At 46.8% G+C, this 20,248-nt stretch overlaps 1 protein-coding gene across 3 annotated transcripts in view; it reads left to right on the forward strand.

Moving 5' to 3' along the window:
- Window positions 1–5,939: 5,939 nt before the first annotated feature.
- Window positions 5,940–20,248, forward strand: part of GATM (glycine amidinotransferase) — a 36,177-nt gene continuing 21,868 nt past the window's right edge. For all 3 annotated transcript variants that reach the window (XM_082198704.1, XM_082198705.1, XM_082198706.1), the window contains exons 1-2: window positions 5,940–6,088; window positions 17,428–17,652. In XM_082198704.1, the coding sequence (XP_082054830.1) occupies window positions 6,020–6,088; window positions 17,428–17,652 (294 nt within the window). In that variant the 5' untranslated portion in view covers window positions 5,940–6,019. The remainder of the gene's footprint in view (window positions 6,089–17,427; window positions 17,653–20,248) is intronic.

A 20,248-nucleotide genomic window follows, 5' to 3' on the forward strand; every position in this document is an offset into this window, starting at 1 on the left:
CCATTTCTCATTTTTTTCAATCTTATGTCCTTTTTCCCCGCATTTGCACAACAGTTTGTGATTTTTAAAAAGTCCTCCTTAAAATTCATCCACATAATTGTGTGAATTTCCCCCCTAATAGACACATTTTTGTATGCAATTTCTCCTAATGTACACATTTTTGGAAACTGAAGTCTTCTAATATAATGCAATTTTGTGTTATTTTTTTCATGAATATATGCATTTTTATGCATGCTTTCCCCCAATATATGCATTTTTGCACACGTAAGGGGTGTGCCTACAGCCACAGAACTGTTCTCAATCCAGGCATATGCTGCCATCGATTTGGAAAGGAAAACCCCACTCTCTCTCTCTAATAGGAACCATGATCTAAACATGCAAGAGTCAGGAACAGCCAGAGCAGTACTCGTTTCCTTAAAAGACGGGTGCTTAGCCAGAAGGCTACCAAGAGAACCTCCCCGTTCTGCGGTTTCCAGCAGCTGGTAATCAAAAACATTGCTGCTGCCAGCCATGGAGTTTTCTAACTGCAAGGAACCTATTAACAAGCAATCTATGCCCACATTCACATCATGCATTTAAAGTGCTATGATCCCACTTGAAACAGTTATGGCTTCCCCCAAAGAACTGTGGGAGCCAGTGGCATAGCATAGGTTGCTAGAGCCTGGGGCAAGGTGCAAAAGGGGTGAGGGGCTATGGCTCACCTGTAGCACGCCCACAGGAAGCTCCACTGGTCTGGCCTAGGAGCCAAGGCACTCTGAGATGGAGATATGACAGCCATCTTCAAATATCTAAAAGGTTGCCACATGGAAGATGGAGAAAGCTTGTTTTCTCCTGCTCCAGAGGGTAGGACTCAGACCAATGGAGGAAATGTAATGAAGCATCAGGAAGAACTTTCTGACACTAAGAGCTGGGCCTTAGTTGAAGAGCGATTCCAACAGGTATAATAATATACAGTGGTACCTTGGTTCTCAAACGCCTTGGTATTCAAACAACTTGGAACCCAAACACTGCAAACCCGGAAGTAAGTGTTCTGGTTTGTGAATTCTTTTGGAAGCTGAATGTGCTCCATTTTTAGTGTTCTGCCCCAATTTGAGTGCTACACTTCCGTTTTGAGTATTATGCTGAGGTCAGTCTGTTTTTGCTATTTATTTTGCGTTTTTGTTTTTGCAGCTCTTTTTTGTTTTTGTGACTGTGTGGAACACAGCTACTGATTGATTGATTGTGTGACTGCAGTACATTGTTTATTGCTTTCATTTTATGGATCGATGGTCTCATTAGATAGTAAAATTCATGTTAAACTGCTGTTTTAGGGGTTGTTTTTAAAAGTCTGGAACGGATTAATCCATTTTGTATTATTTTCTATGGGAAAGCGCACCTTGGTTTTGGAACGCTTTGGAACGGATTTCCGGAACGGATTAAGTTTGAGAACCAAGGTACCACTGTAATTCTGTATCTGGCTTCCTGTGTGATAAATACGATATCAATATAAAATCTACTTAAGAGATAGATAAGGCCTGCAAGAATTTGGAAAAATTGAAGCTATTGATGCTGAAGGTCTATGCTGTAAACTTAAAGCAATAGCTCAAAGACTTTAAAAGTCTACGCTTCACAATGAATACTTCTCTTCATACTACAGCAAAAACTCATGGATAATGTGCCTAATGTTCTTATTGCTCTAAGGATTCTTCTCACACTTCCAGTGTTGGTGGCAAGTGGGGAACGCAGTTTCTCAAACTCAAGCTTATAAAAACTTACGCTCAGCGACGATGCAAAAGAGACCGGTTGCCTTGGCAAGTATATCAGTTGAACATACTCAAATATCAGCACTTTGACCTGAAGAAATTGCTGGCAAAATTTGAACATTTGAAAAGGAGAAGGTTTTGATGTGCCTGAAACTGAAACTTTTAAGAGACTTGAATTTTAACATCACAATAGACAAGAGTATTCAAAATGACTTGTGCGGTAAAACATTTTCTTTTGTATTTGAGAAAGATCATCAAATATTGCTGTGTTTCACATTCTTGCAATTTAAAATAAATGTAGCAATTTCAAGTTTTTTTGCTTTTCTTTTTTCCTCTTCAAGTATGTTGCTTTTCAAAAGGGAAGTTAGCATTTTTCGGGGGGGGGGTGAGGAGGGGTGGGTGCAAGGAGCCTTGCCTAGGACACAAAATAGCAACCAATCCTTCTTCACAGGAAACTTTGGGAACTGCAGTTCTGGGAGGAGAATAGTGGTCCCCTAACAACTCTCAGCTATCTTAACCAAACAACAGTTCCCAAAATTCTTTGGGGGAAGCCATGACTGTTTAAACTGGTGTGATAAATGTACAGTCATACCTCATGTTGCGTTAGGTTCATGTTGCGTCTTTTGGGCTTGCAAACATGGCAAACCCAGAACTTCCAGTGTGGTGTAGTGGAGAGTGTGGAGAGTCAGTGTGGAGAGCCAGTGTGGTGTAGTGGTTAAGAGCGGTAGTCTCGTAATCTGGGGAACTGGGTTCGCATCTCCGTTCCTCCACATGCAGCTGCTGGGTGACCCTGGGCCAGTCACACTTCTCTGAAGTCTCTCAGCCTCACTCACCTCACAGAGTGTTTGTTGTCAGGGAGGAAGGGAAAGGAGAATGTTAGCCGCTTTGAGACTCCTGAAGGGGAGTGAAGGGCGGGATATCAAATCCAAACTCTTCTGTACATTTATCACACCAGTGTATAATTCCGGGTTTCACCGCATGCTTCGTGCATGTGCAGAAACATTCTGCTTGCTTCGCACATGCGCAGAAGCACTCTATCACGCTCCACGCTTTCGCAGAAGTGCCACTCTAGTTGCGGGCTTTTTGGGGTGCAAACGGTACCCCGAAACAGATTGTGTCCACAACTACAGGTACCACTGTATAGTGCAGATGCAGCCTAGGTCAGGTGTCAACGTTGGCTTCTGTTATTGGTACCACAGCACTTTATTGTGTGAATGTGACCTATGAATGTTTACTCATGATACCATGATAAAGGGACGCGGGTGGCGCTGTGGGCTAAACCACAGAGCCTAGCGACGCGGGGACCCTTAAAAATCACAGGTGGCGAAGCCTGTGAACCTGGTGACTCGGCGGGCACCATTTGCGCCCGCCCGACCCGTGAAGGAGCCTTTTTAAAGGCTTCGGAACCAGTGGCGTAGCGTGGGGGGTGCAGGGGGGGCCGGGCGCACCGGGCGCAACATCTGGGGGTTAGGGTTAGGGGGCACAAATCCACAGGTTAGGGGGCGCAAATCCACGGGTTAGGGGGCGCAAATTACTTGCCTTGCCCCGGGTGCTGACAACCCACGCTACGCCACTGTTCGGAACGGGGGACGGGGTGAGTGGCGCGGTGCTGAGAGTCGACTGCTTCTCCTGCGGAGTGAAGCCGCATGCCATGGTCGGAGAGCGCTGACTTCTTCTTGTGAACAATTGGATTTTAAGGCAGCAACCCATGAGTAGTACGGAAATTGGATTCGTAAAGATTTTTTTTAAAAAAAAATTAGGCACGATCGGGGAAGGCGCAAACAGGAAGTCCGTCTCCCCGTCTTGTAAATAATCTAAAGCAAGGACCTGCTAACTAAGGTCGAGAGGTTTTTTTTTCTTTTTATTGGGTATAAGACATTAATTTCACGATTTGGCAGTTTAAGTAATCTTACTGGAGGATAAGGGCTAATTTTTGGAGCTGAAGTGCCACCCCCCCCGGACCCGGGAGTGATCCGCGAGAGAGCCTGTTGAAGAGATATTAAAGAGTTTGACAGCTGTCAAATTAGCTGTCAAGACGGAAAAAGTGAACTTTGTTTTTTATTGTCTCTGCTGGTTATATTCGTTACAATTTGGCTATATTTTGTTGAAAACAAGGAAGAACTGACACAAACTAACTTGATTTTTGGATTTGAACTGGAAGGAATACTAAGTAACCAAAATCCCTCTAGATTACAAGAATGGCTGAAGGAGTGGAAATTCAAGCTAAATTGGACAGAGTCTTTTTTCTCTTGGGAAAGTTACAAGGCCAAATTGATGTTTTGGCTACCAACGTTGCAACTCTGGACTTAACAGTAAGCAAGTTCACTGAATTTGATAAGGATTTGATCCAGGAAGTTCATGCAGCTGGACAAGAGGAGAAATCTGAGAACTTTGAGAGTGCGGAGAAAGAGACACATGTTATTTTTGAGGAGAAGGAAGGAGGAGATGTAATGTTGCAGATGACAAAGGAGAGCCAGAGGCCTGACATAATGATGAAAATTTGGTTTGAACTGGAGATTGAAGAATGGAGAGATCTCCTTATGTGGAGATCTGAAGATCCAAGGATTACAAATTTGATTAAGGTAAAAGTTGGAGCTTTGGGGACATTTGGACTTGAAAGGAGTAAGAAACAAGATTTGGGCTCCACCTTTAAGTATGGAGGTCTGGCTGGAAGAAACATTGTCCCCATTGGGCCAGAGCACCTCCGAGATCTGGTGTTTAATATTAAGGACTATCAAAAAAAAAAAACCGGCAGAGAGGAACTGAGAGACAATTAAGAGCCTCGGACGTGAGATCTCCAGGCTGACAGCAGATTAAGACTGATGGACATTTGTTGGGGATTGAAACCGGGAAAGGGGACGGGGTGGGGTTTGGGGATCCAAAGGGTGCATAATCATAATTCGTCTTTTTCTTTTTATTCTGTTTTGTTATTACTATGAAAAGTGGGAAATTCGTGGAAGGGAATTTGGGTCGACTTTAGAAAAAGGATTTAAGAATGAGTACTGATGTATAAATTTTGATGTTTATAAGGTAAAATTGGTTTTTTAAATGAATTAAATGTAAAAAGGTTAAAAATTGGGGATAAGAACTTGTTGAACTAACAATTTGAATTGGAATATAAGAAGGGGAGGTGTGGGGAAGTCAGGGAAATATGTTATAGAAAAATAAGGATTGTAAACTGTATATGTTTTTAATTTTTCTTTTGTTTTTTCTTTTTGGCTTTTTAATGTATTAAAATGGAAAATTCTCAATAAATATCTATTAAAAAAAAAATAAACCACAGAGCCTAGGATTTGCCGATCAGAAGGTCGGCGGTTCGAATCCCTGCAAGAGGGTGAGCTCCCGTTGCTCCGTCCCTGCTCCTGCCAACCTAGCAGTTTGAAAGCACGTCAAAGTGCAAGTAGATAAATAGGTACCGCTCTGGCGGGAAGGTAAACAGCGTTTCCGTGTGCTGCTCTGGTTCGCCAGAAGTGGCTTAGTCATGCTGGCCACATGACCCGGAAGCTGTGCACTGGCTCCCTTGGCCAATAAAACGAGATGAGCACCGCAACCCCAGAGTCGGTCACGACTGGACCTAATGGTCAGGGGTCCCTTTACCTTTTAAAGTACCATGACCGGCTTTATCCAATGCTAACCCTATTTAGAGCAGACCCACTGAAATTAACAAAGCTAAGGCTGCCATGTCTCTTAACTCCAACGGGTCTAGTTTTTGCAGGGCTACACATCCTATTAAAGGGGCTTATATTCTCGGGCACAGGCTAGCAGGCTCCCTCATCCATTTTGAAGTGGGGAAACATTGCAGAGAATTGCATCCTCCATGTGGAGTCTGAAGTGGTGCAGTCCGGGGGTGGGGGGGGGTGCTCTACCACTTCCTTTTGCTGCACGGTGCAACAGATCCAGCCACGGAAAACAAGAGATCTCCCCGTACTCCACACACACACCCCGTGGCTTTCTTAGAAAAGAGTGAGGGGCGGGTCTGAATGGTCGTCTTTCACCCTCTTCCCCATTCATCCCTGCCAGAGAGGCGCCCCTGGAGGCTATAAAAGGCAACGGAGGCGCCTTGGCCGGACGCCGCTTGCTAATTTGGGGCTCTCGCCCACCGCCTCCCTCCGCCCCATCGCTTTGGGCCAGCCAATCGCGAGGCGGCAGCTGCTATAAAGGGTCGCGGCCGCCCCACTGCCTCTCGCTTTTCGCTGTTTAGGTTAGGCGTGCTGTGTGTTCCCCGGAGGGGACGAGAGAGGGATCATTCCTGTCGCCAGAGCCGCGGAGAGAGAGGGATGCTGCGCGTCCGGTGCTTGCGAGGAGGGAGCCGGGGAGCCGAAGCCGTGCATTACATCGGGTCCAGGGTAGGTGCGGAGACCCCGGTGCGCGCGATCTTAAACCCAGAATGACCTGGGCGCTCGGATGGCTCGCTCTGGGCAAGGGGAGGAAAGAACAGGTCTCCAAGGATCGAGGCCGTGCGCTCTATTTATATGGGTGCAACTTTAACAAAAGTATATTTTTAAAATATTTTTTTCTTTAAAAACAACCCCGTCTCACTTTGCGCCATGAAAACGTGCTAGAATTTGCAATGAAATGTTTCTCTCCCTTGGGACGGTGTTAATAAATTAACATTCGACTACTTTCTAGGCAAGGCAAGCCCCCTAAACAGTATTTTAAACCAGAACTTAATTTGGGAGGAAGAAGGACATGATTGGGGGGAAAGTGAATCTGTGCATGTGCAGAGTGCATTCCTCTCGCCGCTAGACGCTGCTTGCTCATCAGAGCAGGACTTACGGAGTATGAGCGTGACTTTGCTGAGGCTTGGAGACGCTCTTATCTTCTCCTTTTCGGAAAGGGGCCGGGCTATGATTAACAGCTTCTCTTAATTCTTCTTTCTAGGGACTGGAAGGAGTGTGCGTGTCTTGAGAGAAAAGTGGAATCTGGCAAAAAGTCAGGACTGAATGTTTGGAATTTCCAACGCAAGCACATTCTTGCTTTTGAAATTTGCATTGGAGAGCTACCCTTGCTGAATATGAATTTTTAAGACCATATATTTAACTTTCGGGTTTAAATGCCTTAAAAAAACCCCAAGGCAATGCTTCCATTTTTATAGAACTATTTCCATAACTCAACTTCTCCAACATTCCATAATTTGGGGATGTGTGTGAATGGTTTAAATTAAAATATTGCTTACAAGTTTGGGAAGCAAATCCAAATTCACTTGAAACTCTTCCCCTCCCCCGTCCCATTGTCCAAATTGCTTCCAGCTAGTCATTTACTCATCTCTGGCCCTTTGTAGGGTATAAAATATATATTTTTTAACCTGATGCTTATGTGTGCATAAAAGAAAAAACAGCTTGTGAAGATTGCCTAATTTCTTCTTCTTGAGCTGATGATCACATTGCACTAACCTTAACCAAGCCAGTCTCTGCTCGCACTGCAATCCTTGCAATAATCATAATTGCAAGAGTCGGAGCTTCATATTCTGTGGAGTTGTGTATATGTCCGGATTGCATATGCAGGGCAGGTGAGAGAGACAGATGGGCTGCAGGTGTGTTTTAAAGCGGCTGATTGGGCATGGGGTTCGGTACCAGCTGAAGAGCATCATGTATGCTACTTTTACAAAATAATGCATACCCTTTGTGTGCATATATGTACCATTTCACAATGTCAGGGACTGTAAGCTTTAAAAATGGTCAAAGTGGTGGAAAGGGGTGGTCCTCATACAGGCTTAGATATATGCTTCCTGGCTGCGTCTGAGGAATTAATACTTTTTGTGGTTGGTTGGTTGGATGGATGGACGGATGATTCCAGTATGAAAGTGTGACCGTGTGCTGTATCCAAATACACAAATTTGTGGCAAGAGCATTCCCATTCCCATGCATGCAGGAGGTGAGAGGGGAAAATGTGTACACTGGTACCTCGGGTTAAGTACTTACTTCGTTCCGGAGGTCCGTTCTTAACCTGAAACTGTGCTTAACCTGAAGCACCACTTTAGCTAATGGGGCCTCCTGCTGCCACCACACCGCTGGAGCCCGATTTCTGTTCTTATCCTGAAGCAAAGTTCTTAACCTGAAGCACTATTTCTGGGTTAGTGGAGTGTGTAACCTGAAGCGTATGTAACCTGAGGTACCACTGTACTGATAAATTGGGGAGAAAACTTACCTTTCTCTGGATTGCTAGGTTTCTCACACAATTACTGCAAACAAGCGTATTGCATATCCTTAACCAAAGCAACATAATCAACCCAGCAGCGGACCCTGGGGTCTTAAACTTCAGCAGCAAAATTCAGTGCCCCCCATTCTACATCATAGTTGTGGCGCCCCCAAGTCCCCATGCCTCGTGCAATCGAACTGCTCGCGCTCCCCTAAATCTGTGTCTGATCAACCCCTTTCCATACCGCTTCCTCGTGGCAAAACCTGCATTGCTAAACAGTAATTTGCTAATGAGGTACGTGTGTTGTTGGACCCTAGAAAGCAAACCTTTAATTCAGCGGTGGTGGTGATGGGGTCTGTCTTGATTGAAATATGAAGGAAGGAGGATTAAACTATTGAATGGAGCTGTGAAATGGTGGGTGTGACACAGAGGGTGCTGAAATGGAGAGGGAAAGGTTGGGAAGCCACCCTGAATATATATAATATACAGTAAAGGTTGCTTTCCTCGTGGCTGCAACTCAGTGGTACAGAATCTGCTTTGCACACATATTCACCTCCTAGTATCTCCAGGTAGAGCTGGGAGAGAATCTTGTTTGAAACCCTCAATTGGCTGCTGCCAATCAACATAGACAATGTTGAGCAAGGTGGATCCAATGGCCCGACAGCTTCCTGTGTTCCTCTGTTGCTTCCTAGGCCCCTCTCTTGTCATGTAGAATCATAGAATTGTAGAGCTGGTAAAGGTAAAGGGACCCCTGACCATTAGGTCCAGTCGTGACCGACTCTGGGGTTGTGGCGCTCATCTCGCTTTATTGGCCGAGGGAGCCGGCGTACAGCTTCCGGGTCATGTGGCCAGCATGACTAAGCCGCTTCTGGCGAACCAGAGCAGCGCACGGAAGCGCCGTTTACCTTCCTGTCAGAGCGGTACCTATTTATCTACTTGCACTTTGACGTGCTTTCGAACTGCTCGGTTGGCAGGAGCAGGGACTGAGCAACAGGAGCTCACCCCATCGTGGGGATTTGAACCGCCGACCTTCTGATTAGCAAATCCTAGGCTCTGTGGAAGCCTCGCTGGAAGCGACCCCAAATGTCATCTAGTCCAACCCCCTGCAGAGCAGGAATCTCAACTAGAACATCCATGGCAGGTGGCCATCTTGGTAAAGCTGCTTTGGGCACAGTTAGTGGAAAGGCAGGGATGGATCTTTTCAAATAAGCAATGATGGGTGTTATTTTGTAAATCCGATTTGACTAAGAATGCCCAGTAGGTACGTGATGTGAACACGCTCAACTGTCTCCTTCTGCGCTTTTGTGTGTACAGTGGTACCTTCGGTTCCTGAACGGCTTAGTTGTCAAACAACTCAGTTCCTGAACACCACAAACCCGGAAGTAAGTGTTCCAGTTTGCGAACGTTTTTTGGGAGCCCAACGTTTTTTGGAAGCCCAACGTCCAACGTGGCTTCCGATTGAGTGCAGGAAGCTCCTGCAGCCAATTGGAAGCCGCGCCTTGGTTTTCGAACGGTTTCCAGAGTCGAACGGACTCCCAGAACGGATTAAGTTCGAGAACCAAGGTACCACTGTAATCTGTTGTGAGCGAGTTAACTGAAAGAAGGTTCCGCCTTGTCAACAGGACTTAAATTCAAGTCCTGGAATGTGCACTTTAGCATTGTGGACTATCAGGTAAGAAGTTAGCCTCCAACGCGCCTTGTCTTACCAGGGAGGTGTCAAAGTTCAAGGTGTGCCATTCTTCTCAGATTGACACACAGCAGTTGTGTTGACAGCTGTAAGAGATTCCTTCCTCTCCTGCCCCAGACTGTCCATGTCTACTAGTTGTGAAGTTGGCTATGTATTTCCTGCGGTAAGCAGAGGCGATATCTGAATACCACTTGCTGGAACATACATTTAGGGAGGCTGCTGTTGCGCTCCTGTCCTGCTGCCTTATACAGTGGTACCTTGGGTTAAGTACTTAATTCGTTCTGGAGGTCCGTTCTTAACCTGAAACTGTTCTTAACCTGAAGCACCACTTTAGCTAATGGGGCCTCCTGCCACGCCGCCGGAGCAGGATTTCTGTTCTCATCCTGAAGCAAAGTTCTTAACCTGAGGTACTATTTCTGGGTTAGCAGAGTGTGTAACCTGAAGCATCTGTAACCTGAAGTGTATGTAACCTGAGGTACCACTGTACTGAGCTGCCTTATACAGTGGTAGCTCGGGTTAAGAACTTAATTTGTTCTGGAGGTCCATTCTTAACTAGCAACAGCCTTCCGGCATTCCAGACTGGCTTGTCTCCCAGCCCCACCTGGAGATGCTCAGGAATGAACCTGGAATCTTCTGCATGCAAAGGAGATGCTACGTGCACTGGGCTGCAGCCCCTCCTAAAAAGCCCAGTCAAAGGCGACTCTGGGGTTGCGGCGCTCATCTTGCTTTCAGGCTGAGGGAGCCGGCATTTGTCCACAGACAGCTTTCCGGGTCATGTGGCCAGCAGGACTAAACCACTTCTGGTGCAACGGAACACCTTGACAGAAACCAGAGCACATGGAAACACCATTTACCTTCCTGCAGTAGTGGTACCTATTTATCTACTTGCACTGGCGTGCTTTCGAACTGCTAGGTTGGCAGGAGCTGGGACAGAGCAACAGGAGCTCACCCCATCACGGGGATTCGAACCTCCAACCTTCTGATCGGCAAGCCCAAGAGGTTCAGTGGTTTAGACCACAGAGCCAACCACATCCCTCCTAACTTCTGGCTGGCTGCAGAATGCAAGACCAGAGAGGATGTTGGTATGATCTAGAAGAGTTTGTATGTTCCTTAAAGTACAATTACAGCTAACATATTGGCCACATCTGGCCACATGACCTCCCTCGGCCAATAAAGCGAGATGAGCGCCACTACCCCAGAGTCGTCCACGACTGGACCTAACGGTCAGGGGTCCCTTTACCCTTTCCCTTTCTTACTGTAGATGCTGCTGATGTCTTCTTGTGTTAGAGCCAAGATCATATCTGTCTTGGGCGGGTGGGGGGGGAGGCAACACTTTCAATTGTGTGGCTTCCCTTTGCATCTGCCAGCACACCTCACATAAAGGTAAAGGGTAAAGGGACCCCTGACCATTAGTACCAGTCGTGGCTGTCTCTGGGGTTGGGGCGCTCATCTTGCTTTATTGGCCGAGGGAGCCGGCGTACAGCTTCCGGGTCATGTAGCCAGCATGACTAAGCCGCTTCTGGCGAACCAGAGCAGCACACGGAAACGCTGTTTACCTTCACGCCGGAGCGGTACCTATTTATCTACTTGCACTGTGACGTGCTTTCAAACTGCTAGGTTGGCAGGAGCTGGGACCGAGCAACGGGAGCTCACCCCGTCGCGGGGATTCGAACCGCCGACCTTCTGATCGGCAAGTCCTAGGCTTTGCGGTTTAACCCACAGCGCCACCCGCGTCCCACGCCTCACATAGGGAAGGGTTATTTCCCTCCCACCGTTCCCTCTCTTTTGCTGAGCCAGCAGGCATGCATACCCCTCCCATATTGGGTCGGGGAATGTTGATCATTAACAGTCTGCAACAGGATAGGGCATATTTGCTCATCTGCAGCTTTGCTGTCTAGCCTTTCCCAACAGCTGGTGTGGAACAACTGCAACCAGCTTCTTTTAAGTATTTGGAATGCTCAGCTTTGCAGAGCAGGGAGAAATTGCCCTCAAGCCTGATCCAGTTATGCCGGAACAGTTTTTTTTTTTTGGGGGGGGGGAGCAAGCCAAGCGTATATCCCTATATGTTGTGCCTTGAATGGAGGTAGATGCCCCAGCTACAGAAAAGTGCCTTCCACTGTGTACACAGGCACTGGAGAGCTGGAGCCAGTCCTCTCTCCCTTATATTCTACATTCTGGGTAGGAAGATAAGCCCCTGCAATGTGGCCCTCCAAGCCTCCTATCCGGCCCTTCCCAGTTGCACCCCACTCTCCGCAGGCAGTGTTAGAAACTCAGATATATAAGCTAGGCACCAAATGGCTCCTTAAACCAGGGTCAGTGTTGCCAAAACGGAATGCCTAGCTGCCATTTCTGGGCCAAACGGCTTGAAAGTCATATTTTTCAATGTGATTTTTTGGTTCCTGAAATTCATTCTGATTGTGCAGATGAAATATAATGGGTAAAAAATTCTGCAGGATGTGTTGCTGATGTGTGTGAAGACAGTCAAGGGAAGTTTTTAATGACTGATGTTTTAATGTATTTTTAATCTTTTGTTGGAAGCCGCCCAGAGTGGCTGGGGAAAGCCAGCCAGATAGGTGGGGTATTATTTATTTATTTATTTATTTATTTATTTATTTATAAGATCTCCAGGGACATACCTCCAGATGGTGGAGACATTAGGCCAGGGGTCAGCAGACTTTTTCAGCGGGCAGCTTGTCCACTGTCCCTCAGACCTTGTGGGGGCGGACGGACTATATTTTGAAAAAAAATATGAACGAATTCCTATGCCCCACAAATAACCCAGAGATTCATTTTAAATAAGATCACACATTCTACTCATGTAAAAACACCAGGCAGGCCCCACAAATAACCCAGAGATACATTTTAAATAAATACATTTATATATTTTAAATAAAAGGACACATTCTACTCATGTAAAAACACACTGATTCCTGGACTGTCCAAGGGCCGAATTTAGAAGGCGATTGGGCTGGATCTGGCCCCCAGGCCTTAGTTTGCCTACCCATGCATTAGGCAGCATTCTGCCCCCCCCCCCGGGCATTTTCACTTGGTTGCAAGTGGCCAAAAACCAGCTGCAAAACGCGCCTGGTGAATTTCAAACTTTGCACCCTGCTTGAGTGATTTTGCCTGGCTGGAATGAGTCCTTGAGCTGTGACCAGAGGGATGCATGAGTGTGTCTAGAAACGAGCCTTGTACAAAAGGTATTATTTATGTTTTTTTCTGATGACTGTTGCCTCCTTCCACTGCTGACATGTGGTACCCAGAAGGTTGCCCAGAATGGAACTTGGCTCATGGGCTGCAAGAGTTTCTCCACCCCTTGAGACAAGGTGAAGCAGCCTGGATGAAGAGCAGTGCAAGACAACCATGGCTCCAATCCTCAGGCAGCGAAGGGAGTTCCAGACCAGTCAAGCATCACTACATAAACATCAGGGGGATTGTGCCAGACAATTTCCTGCATGTCTCACGTTAATTGGAACAGACCCTCCAGAGTGGCTGGGGAAACCCAGATAAATGGGTGGGGTATAAATAAATTATTCTTATTCTTATTATCCAGGTGTCCCTCTTTTCCAGGGACAGTCCCAAATATCCAGGGATAGTCCCAGATTTACAGAAGCCATCCCGGTTTCTAATTTGATCCCGGAATGTCCCAATTTTCCTTAGGACATTCCTATTTTCATCAGAGAAATGAGTTATCCAACTTCATAGCCATCTGAAGGCAGCCCTGTATAGGGAAGTTTTAAAATGTTTAGTTATGTTTTTATATATGTTGTAAGCTGCCCAGAGTGGCTGGGGCAGCCCAGTCAAATGGGTGGGGTAAAAAGAGAATAATAATAATAATAATAATAATAATAATAATAATAATAATAATAAAATTTATTTATACCCCGTCCATCTGGCTGGGTTTCCCCAGCCACTCTGGGCGGCTTCCAACTGAATATTAAAAACAATACAGCATTAGACATTAAAAACTTCCCTAAAGAGGGCTGCCTTCAGTTGTCTTTTAAAAGTAAAATAGTTGTTTATTGCCTTGACATCTGCTGGGAGGGCGTTCCACAGGGCAGGTGCCACTACCGAGAAGGCCATCTGCCTGGTTCCCTGTAGCCTGCCTTCTCGCAATGAGGGAATCGCCAGAAGGCCCTTGGTGCTGGATCTCAGTGTCCGGGCTGAAGGATGGACACTGAGTGACTAGTGGGGTGCCACAGGGTTCTGTCTTGGGCCCGGTCTTATTCAACATCTTTATCAACGACTTGGATGATGGACTCAAGGGCATCCTGATCAAATTTGCAGATGACACCAAACTGGGAGGGGTGGCTAACACCCCAGAGGACAGGATCACACTTCAAAACGACCTTGACAGATTAGAGAACTGGGCAAAAACAAACAAGATGAATTTTAACAGGGAGAAATGTAAAGTATTGCACTTGGGCAAAAAAAATGAGAGGCACAAATACAAGATGGGTGACACCTGGCTTGAGAGCAGTACATGTGAAAAGGATCTAGGAGTCTTGGTTGACCACAAACTTGACATGAGCCAACAGTGTGATGCAGCAGCTAAAAAAGCCAATGCAATTCTGGGCTGCATCAATAGGAGTATAGCATCTAGATCAAGGGAAGTAATAGTGCCACTGTATTCTGCTCTGGTCAGACCTCACCTGGAGTACTGTGTCCAGTTCTGGGCACCACAGTTCAAGAAGGACACCGACAAACTGGAACGTGTCCAGAGAAGGGCAACCCAAATGGTCAAAGGCCTGGAAACGATGCCTTATGAGGAACGGCTAAGGGAGCTGGGCATGTTTAGCCTGGAGAAGAGGAGGTTAAGGGGTGATATGATAGCCATCTTCAAATATATAAAAGGATGTCACATAGAGGAGGGAGAAAGGTTGTTTTCTGCTGCTCCAGAGAAGCGGACACGGAGCAATGGATCCAAACTACAAGAAAGAAGATTCCACCTAAACATTAGGAAGAACTTCCTGACAGTAAGAGCTGTTCGACAGTGGAATTTGCTGCCAAGGAGTGTGGTGGAGTCTCCTACTTTGGAGGTCTTTAAGCAGAGGCTTGACAACCATATGTCAGGAGTGCTCTGATGGTGTTTCCTGCTTGGCAGGGGGTTGGACTCGATGGCCCTTGTGGTCTCTTCCAACTCTATGATTCTATGATGGGGGTGAAGACGCTCCTTCAGGTATACAGGTATAATAATAATATTAATAATAATGACATAGGACTTCCCTATTTTCATCGGAGAAATGTTGGAGTGTATGTTGGAAGTATGGGGAGAGCCGTGGCTCTGTAGCAGACCATCTTTTGTAAAGATCCCTCTCCGCGGTGAGGTGTGTTGTGTCATCTCCTAGCTTGGATACGTTTACAGTAGCAGCTTTTGTTGACTGCTCACTCCCGGTGCTGAAATTCTTACTGCTCGCTGTCCAATTCATGAAACGCCAGCTCCTGGCCCCGCTCCACCGAATGTTTTCTGGTGATATAGGGCAGTCGGCACAGTTGCTCCCCTTCCACGAGCGCTTTGCGTTTACTCCCCCTCTGCAAATAGGTACCCTGTGCAGCTGCCCAGGATCTTGCATGCAACACAGCCCCTCCTGTGGAGCTGCTGAGAGGGTTTGTGGGGCCCAGAGCAAACCCAAATCGGGTCCCATGCTTCTGGTCTGGGGTGTTGGGGACGGGACTTGTGTACACTTTTGTGCCTGCACCTGATTTCACTTACTGCATTTTCAGAAAAACATAAAGTTTCTTGGGGACTTTTTATGAGCACAAGAAGGCAGCAGTGAGAGCCAGTGTGGTGTAGTGGTTAAGAGCGGTAGTCTCGTAATCTGGTGAACCAGGTTCGCTTCCCCGCTCCTCCACATGCAGCTGCTGGGTGACCTTGGGCCAGTCACACTTCTCTGAAGTCTCTCAGCCCCACTCACCTCACCTCACAGAGTGTTTGTTGTGGGGGAGGAAGGGAAAGGAGAATGTTAGCCGCTTTGAGACTCCTGAAGGGGAGTGAAAGGCGGGATATCAAATCCAAACTCTTCTTCTCTTCTTCAGTGCTTGAGCTCGTTCCTTTTTCCTAAGCTGGGTTTCCTGAACTGGGTCTTTGTGCTTTGAGGCTTGAGAGTTCTCTTCAAGCACAGGAAAATAAATTGCGCTGTTCAGCATTAGTCTTCTGATTTTTGTGCAACTAGCATGAAGGGCTGAAGGCTTTTAAAAAGTGTCTTTGACTGAACGTGCTTTGAAACCTCCCTTCGAACCATTTCCCTTTCTTTGCTAATTGTAGATATGAAGAGCAGCTGAAAGATATTGCGGGGCGTGGGGGCTTGCAGGCATGCCCACCCCCCACTTTTACTCACTGTGCATTCAGGTGAATGTTCGAGCACTTGCGATGTTCCTGCTCACAGGGAAAAGAAATCACGATTCTGCACATTGCTGGTGCAAGCAATCTCACACATGAGTTCATTTGCACAGATCATGCATGAACCTGCTTGCAAGTGGGCGAGGCGCTAAAATTTACTTTCTTTTTTAAAAAAGAATCTTTCCCCACACGAAAACAAAGATCACTACAGCCAATCACAAACAAACAACTACACTCTAGGCCAGGGGTCTGCAACCCGCGGCTCTGGAGCCGCATGTGGCTCTTTTACACCTTTGCCACGGCTCCGGGGCGGATACTAGCGAGGGGAGGAGGCGCATTGTGTGCCCCGACACTCCCCACTGTGGCGGGCGCTGTACTGGCTGTGACGTCGCATGGGGGCGGTGCGTGCGTTAGTCACGCACTGTCCCGACATCACCTTTCCGGCCGCCCACCCGCCCGCTACATTGTAAGGGGCACGTACGCTGGTCACTGCATTGAAAGGGGGCATGTACGCTGGTCACTGTTTTGAAGGGGAGTGAAGAACACACACACACACACACAAAAAGGTAACTTGTAAATTTAACGTTTATTTCTATGAGGAGGAGTAATTCTGAGGGGTCAAACAAAGAAATAATAAAAAAGTGACAAAAAAGTTATTTTTATAATGACGAGTTTTGCGGCTCCCAGTTTTTTTTTCTTCGGAAATGGGTCCAAGTGGCTCTTTTTGTCTTAAAGGTTGCAGACCCCTGCCCTAGGCCAACCCCAACCTCTCTCACCACCAAAGAAACACAAATGTACAGCAGAGAACCTGCATGAGCAAACCCTACAGACATTAAGCAAAATAGAGCTTAAGCTTTTAATGTTTAATAGATTATTGTACTTTAGTGTTTCGTTGGGAGTCGCCCAGAGTGGCTGGGGAAACCCAGCCAGATGGGCGGGGTATAAATAATAAATTATTATTATTATTATTATTATTATTATTATTATTATTATTATTATCATCGCCACCCGACCCCCCCACACCCATCTCCCCCCCCCATGTCTCAACAAATGAAACTGATTTGTAAAAATGTTACATGGAAGAAATACGAGAGACATTACACATACTTCTGTAAAACAAGAAAATCTTTAATAATAATAATAATAAAGAATCTTGCCATTCAAATACTCGAGGCAAATGAAATGGAGAACCTTTCTTCCCTAGAAGAGAATCGTTGTCTTGGCCGCTGTGAGGATGGAGCTTCTTGGGTGGGTGTGTATGTGTGTGTGTGCGCTGTCAAGATCATGAGGTCTAGCCAGTGGCATAGCGTGGGTTGTCAGCACCCGGGGCAAGGCAAGTAATTTGCGCCCCCTAACCCTAACCCCCAGATGTTACGCCCGGTGTGGCCGGCCCCCCCTGCACCCCCCACGCTACACCACTGGGTCTAGCCCCTTGGCTCCTCGCTTAGCAGAATGATGTTTAAATAATCTAAATTAATGAAGTGACGACCTCCCCCCCACTTTTTGTTTTTTCATTAAAGCTTGGACGCGTCTTCACAGGATGGGTGCAGCGAACTTTCCAGAGCACCCACGCAGCTGCAGCCTCCCAGACGACCTGTGCTGTTGCTGATGAAAATAACAAGGCCCCTGACCCTGTTCCCGAGGACTGCCCTGTTTGCTCATACAACGAATGGGACCCGCTGGAGGAAGTCATTGTGGGGAGAGCCGAAAATGCCTGCGTTCCTCCTTTCTCTGTGGAGGTCAAGGTAAACCATGTGCTGTTTACGTCGCAAGACTTTATGTATGCCTTTTGCATCTCCGCACTTCTGCAAACTCTGGAGAGGTTTTGCAATAACAGGCTTTTACGATGTCTGTTTTGCTATGAGTACCGAAGACTTCTAATAGCATTTGCGGGCTTCTTTCTGTCTGGGTGCCTGCCTGCTATCCCCAATCAACTTGTAAATAAAAGTTATTGCAAGAAAAAAAATGGCTTGCTTCCAATTTCGTAGCTCTTACAAGGAGGGAATTGCAAGCTCAGACAGACAGTCTTCATCTAGAGTAGAAGCCTATGTATCATTCATAGAGTCCTGAGTCGTTTAAGGCTTTATACAGTGGTGCCTCGCAAGACGAAATTAATTCGTTCCACAAGTTTTTTCTTCTTGCGAGTTTTTCGTCTTGCGAAGCACGGTTTCCCATAGGAATGCATTGAAAATCAATCAATGCGTTCCTATGGAGACCGTCCGGTCACAGAGGGGAAGCGCCGCGCGCCTTCCCCTCTGTCCCCGGACCTGTTTTAAAGCAAGGGAAGGGGCAGCGGGGAGAATCGCTTCTCCCCGTTGCCGCCCCTTGGTTCAAAAGGGGTCCGGGGAGAGAGGGGAAGGCGCGCGCGCGCCTTCCCCTCTGTCCCCGGAGATTGCGGGGCTGGCAACGGGGAGAAGCGATCTTCTCCCTGCCGCCCCTTGCTTCAAAAGAGGTCCGGGGTGCGGGGGCAAGCTTCGTTTTGCGAAGCAAGCCCATAGGGAAATTCGTCTTGCGAAGCAACTCGAAAACGAAAAAACCTTTCGTCTTGCGAGTTTTTCGTCTCGTGAGGCGTTCGTCTTGCGGGGCACCACTGTAGGTCAAAACCAGCACTTTGAATTGGGCCCCGAAACTAATTGGCAGTCGGTTTAGTCAGTGTAATACTGACTGTAAAACTATTTTGCCCCGGTGAGCAGCTTTGCTGCCAAATTCTGCACCAGCTGAAGTTTCTGAACAGTCTTCAGAGGCAGCCCTACGTATAACACGTTGCGGTCATCTAACCTAGAGGTGACCAAAGCATAAACAACAGCAGTTAGGCTGTCCCTTTGCAGATACAGTAGGGGTGCAGCTGGGCCACCAGCCAAAGCTAATAGAAGGTACTGAGCGCCACGGACGCCACCTGAGCCTCAAGTGACAGCAAGGGATTCAGAAGTAACCCCAAGCAGCATACCCGCTCCTTCAGAGGGAGTGTAACGCCATCAAGAGCTGGCAATCTCCCAGCCATCCAGTCTGGGGAACTGCCACTCGCAGGGTCTCTGTCTTATCTGGATTGAGCTTCAGTTTGTTGGCTCTTGTTTCCATTTCCGATGCAAGACATTTCCGTCCAGCACCTCCACTGCCATGCCTGCAGATGTAAAGGAGAAATAGAGATTTGCGTCATCAGCATATTGTTGGCAACATACTCTAAACCTCCGGATAATCCTGTAAATAAAGGGTGGCCTAGTTCTGTACAGTGGTACCTCGGGTTACAGATGCTTCAGGTTACAGACGCTTCAGGTTACACACTCCGCTAACCCAGAAATAGTACCTTGGGTTAAGAACTTTGCTTCAGGATGAGAACAGAAATCGTGCTCCGGCGGCACGGCGGCAGCAGGAGGCCTCATTAGCTAAAGTGGTGCTTCAGGTTAAGAACAGTTTCAGGTTAAGAACGGACCTCCGGAACGAATTAAGTACTTAACCCGAGGTACCACTGTATTCTTGTAGTGGAGCCGGGGGGTGGGGTGGGCTACCTACTCTATGCAGCAGTTGTAAAAGTGTGGGGCTGAAACTTTATTTCACCCCACAAAATCTCTTCTACGTGCTCAGTAGCCTGCAGTAGTAAGAGCAGCCTTCATCAAGCTGGTTTCCTTCAGATATTTCGGAGTGCAATTTCCATTAGCTCTGGCTGACACACGGAGGAAACATGGAAAACTGCTTTTGAATCAAACCAGGGATGTGCAGTGAAAACTTTGCCAGATTTTTTTTTTTTTATAAAAAACACACACTTGTTGACAAGCCCAAACAGGCTGCTGGTTGACAAGCCCATATTACCGTATTTTTCGCTCTATAACACGCACCCAACCATAACACGCACGTAGTTTTTAGAGGAGGAAAATCCGTAAGCATGCCACCCGTAGGCATTTCCTCCATAACACGCACAGACATTTTCCCTTACTTTTTAGGAGGAAAAAAGTGAGTGTTATGGTGCAAAAAATACGGTAATTTTATTGTATACTGCTTCTGCACTTACTTTCACAGTTTATTTAGAGAGCAAACCCTAAACACGCTTGCTAAGGAGGAAGGATTACTGAGCACAATGAGAATTACTTTAGAGTCAACATTCATTCAGCTGCGCTGTCAGCCCAGCATTAGTTTTCCAGATCTTGTTTGACATTTGCATGCTGCCAGATTAATCTGGCTGCAAAGAACACTATCGCCTGCAGGTAGAGAAGTAAATACACTGATAACATTTGAGTGGCTTGACAGTTGTGTCGGCACATGGAAGCGATGCAGTTTAGCAAGTGAAGCAAGAAACCGCTAAGAGACGTAGCTGCTTCACAGGTCAATTCTCGGGGAGGTTGCATA

Source organism: Podarcis vaucheri (genome assembly GCF_965113315.1).
Source record: "Podarcis vaucheri genome assembly, chromosome: 14".
NCBI lineage: Eukaryota > Metazoa > Chordata > Lepidosauria > Squamata > Lacertidae > Podarcis > Podarcis vaucheri.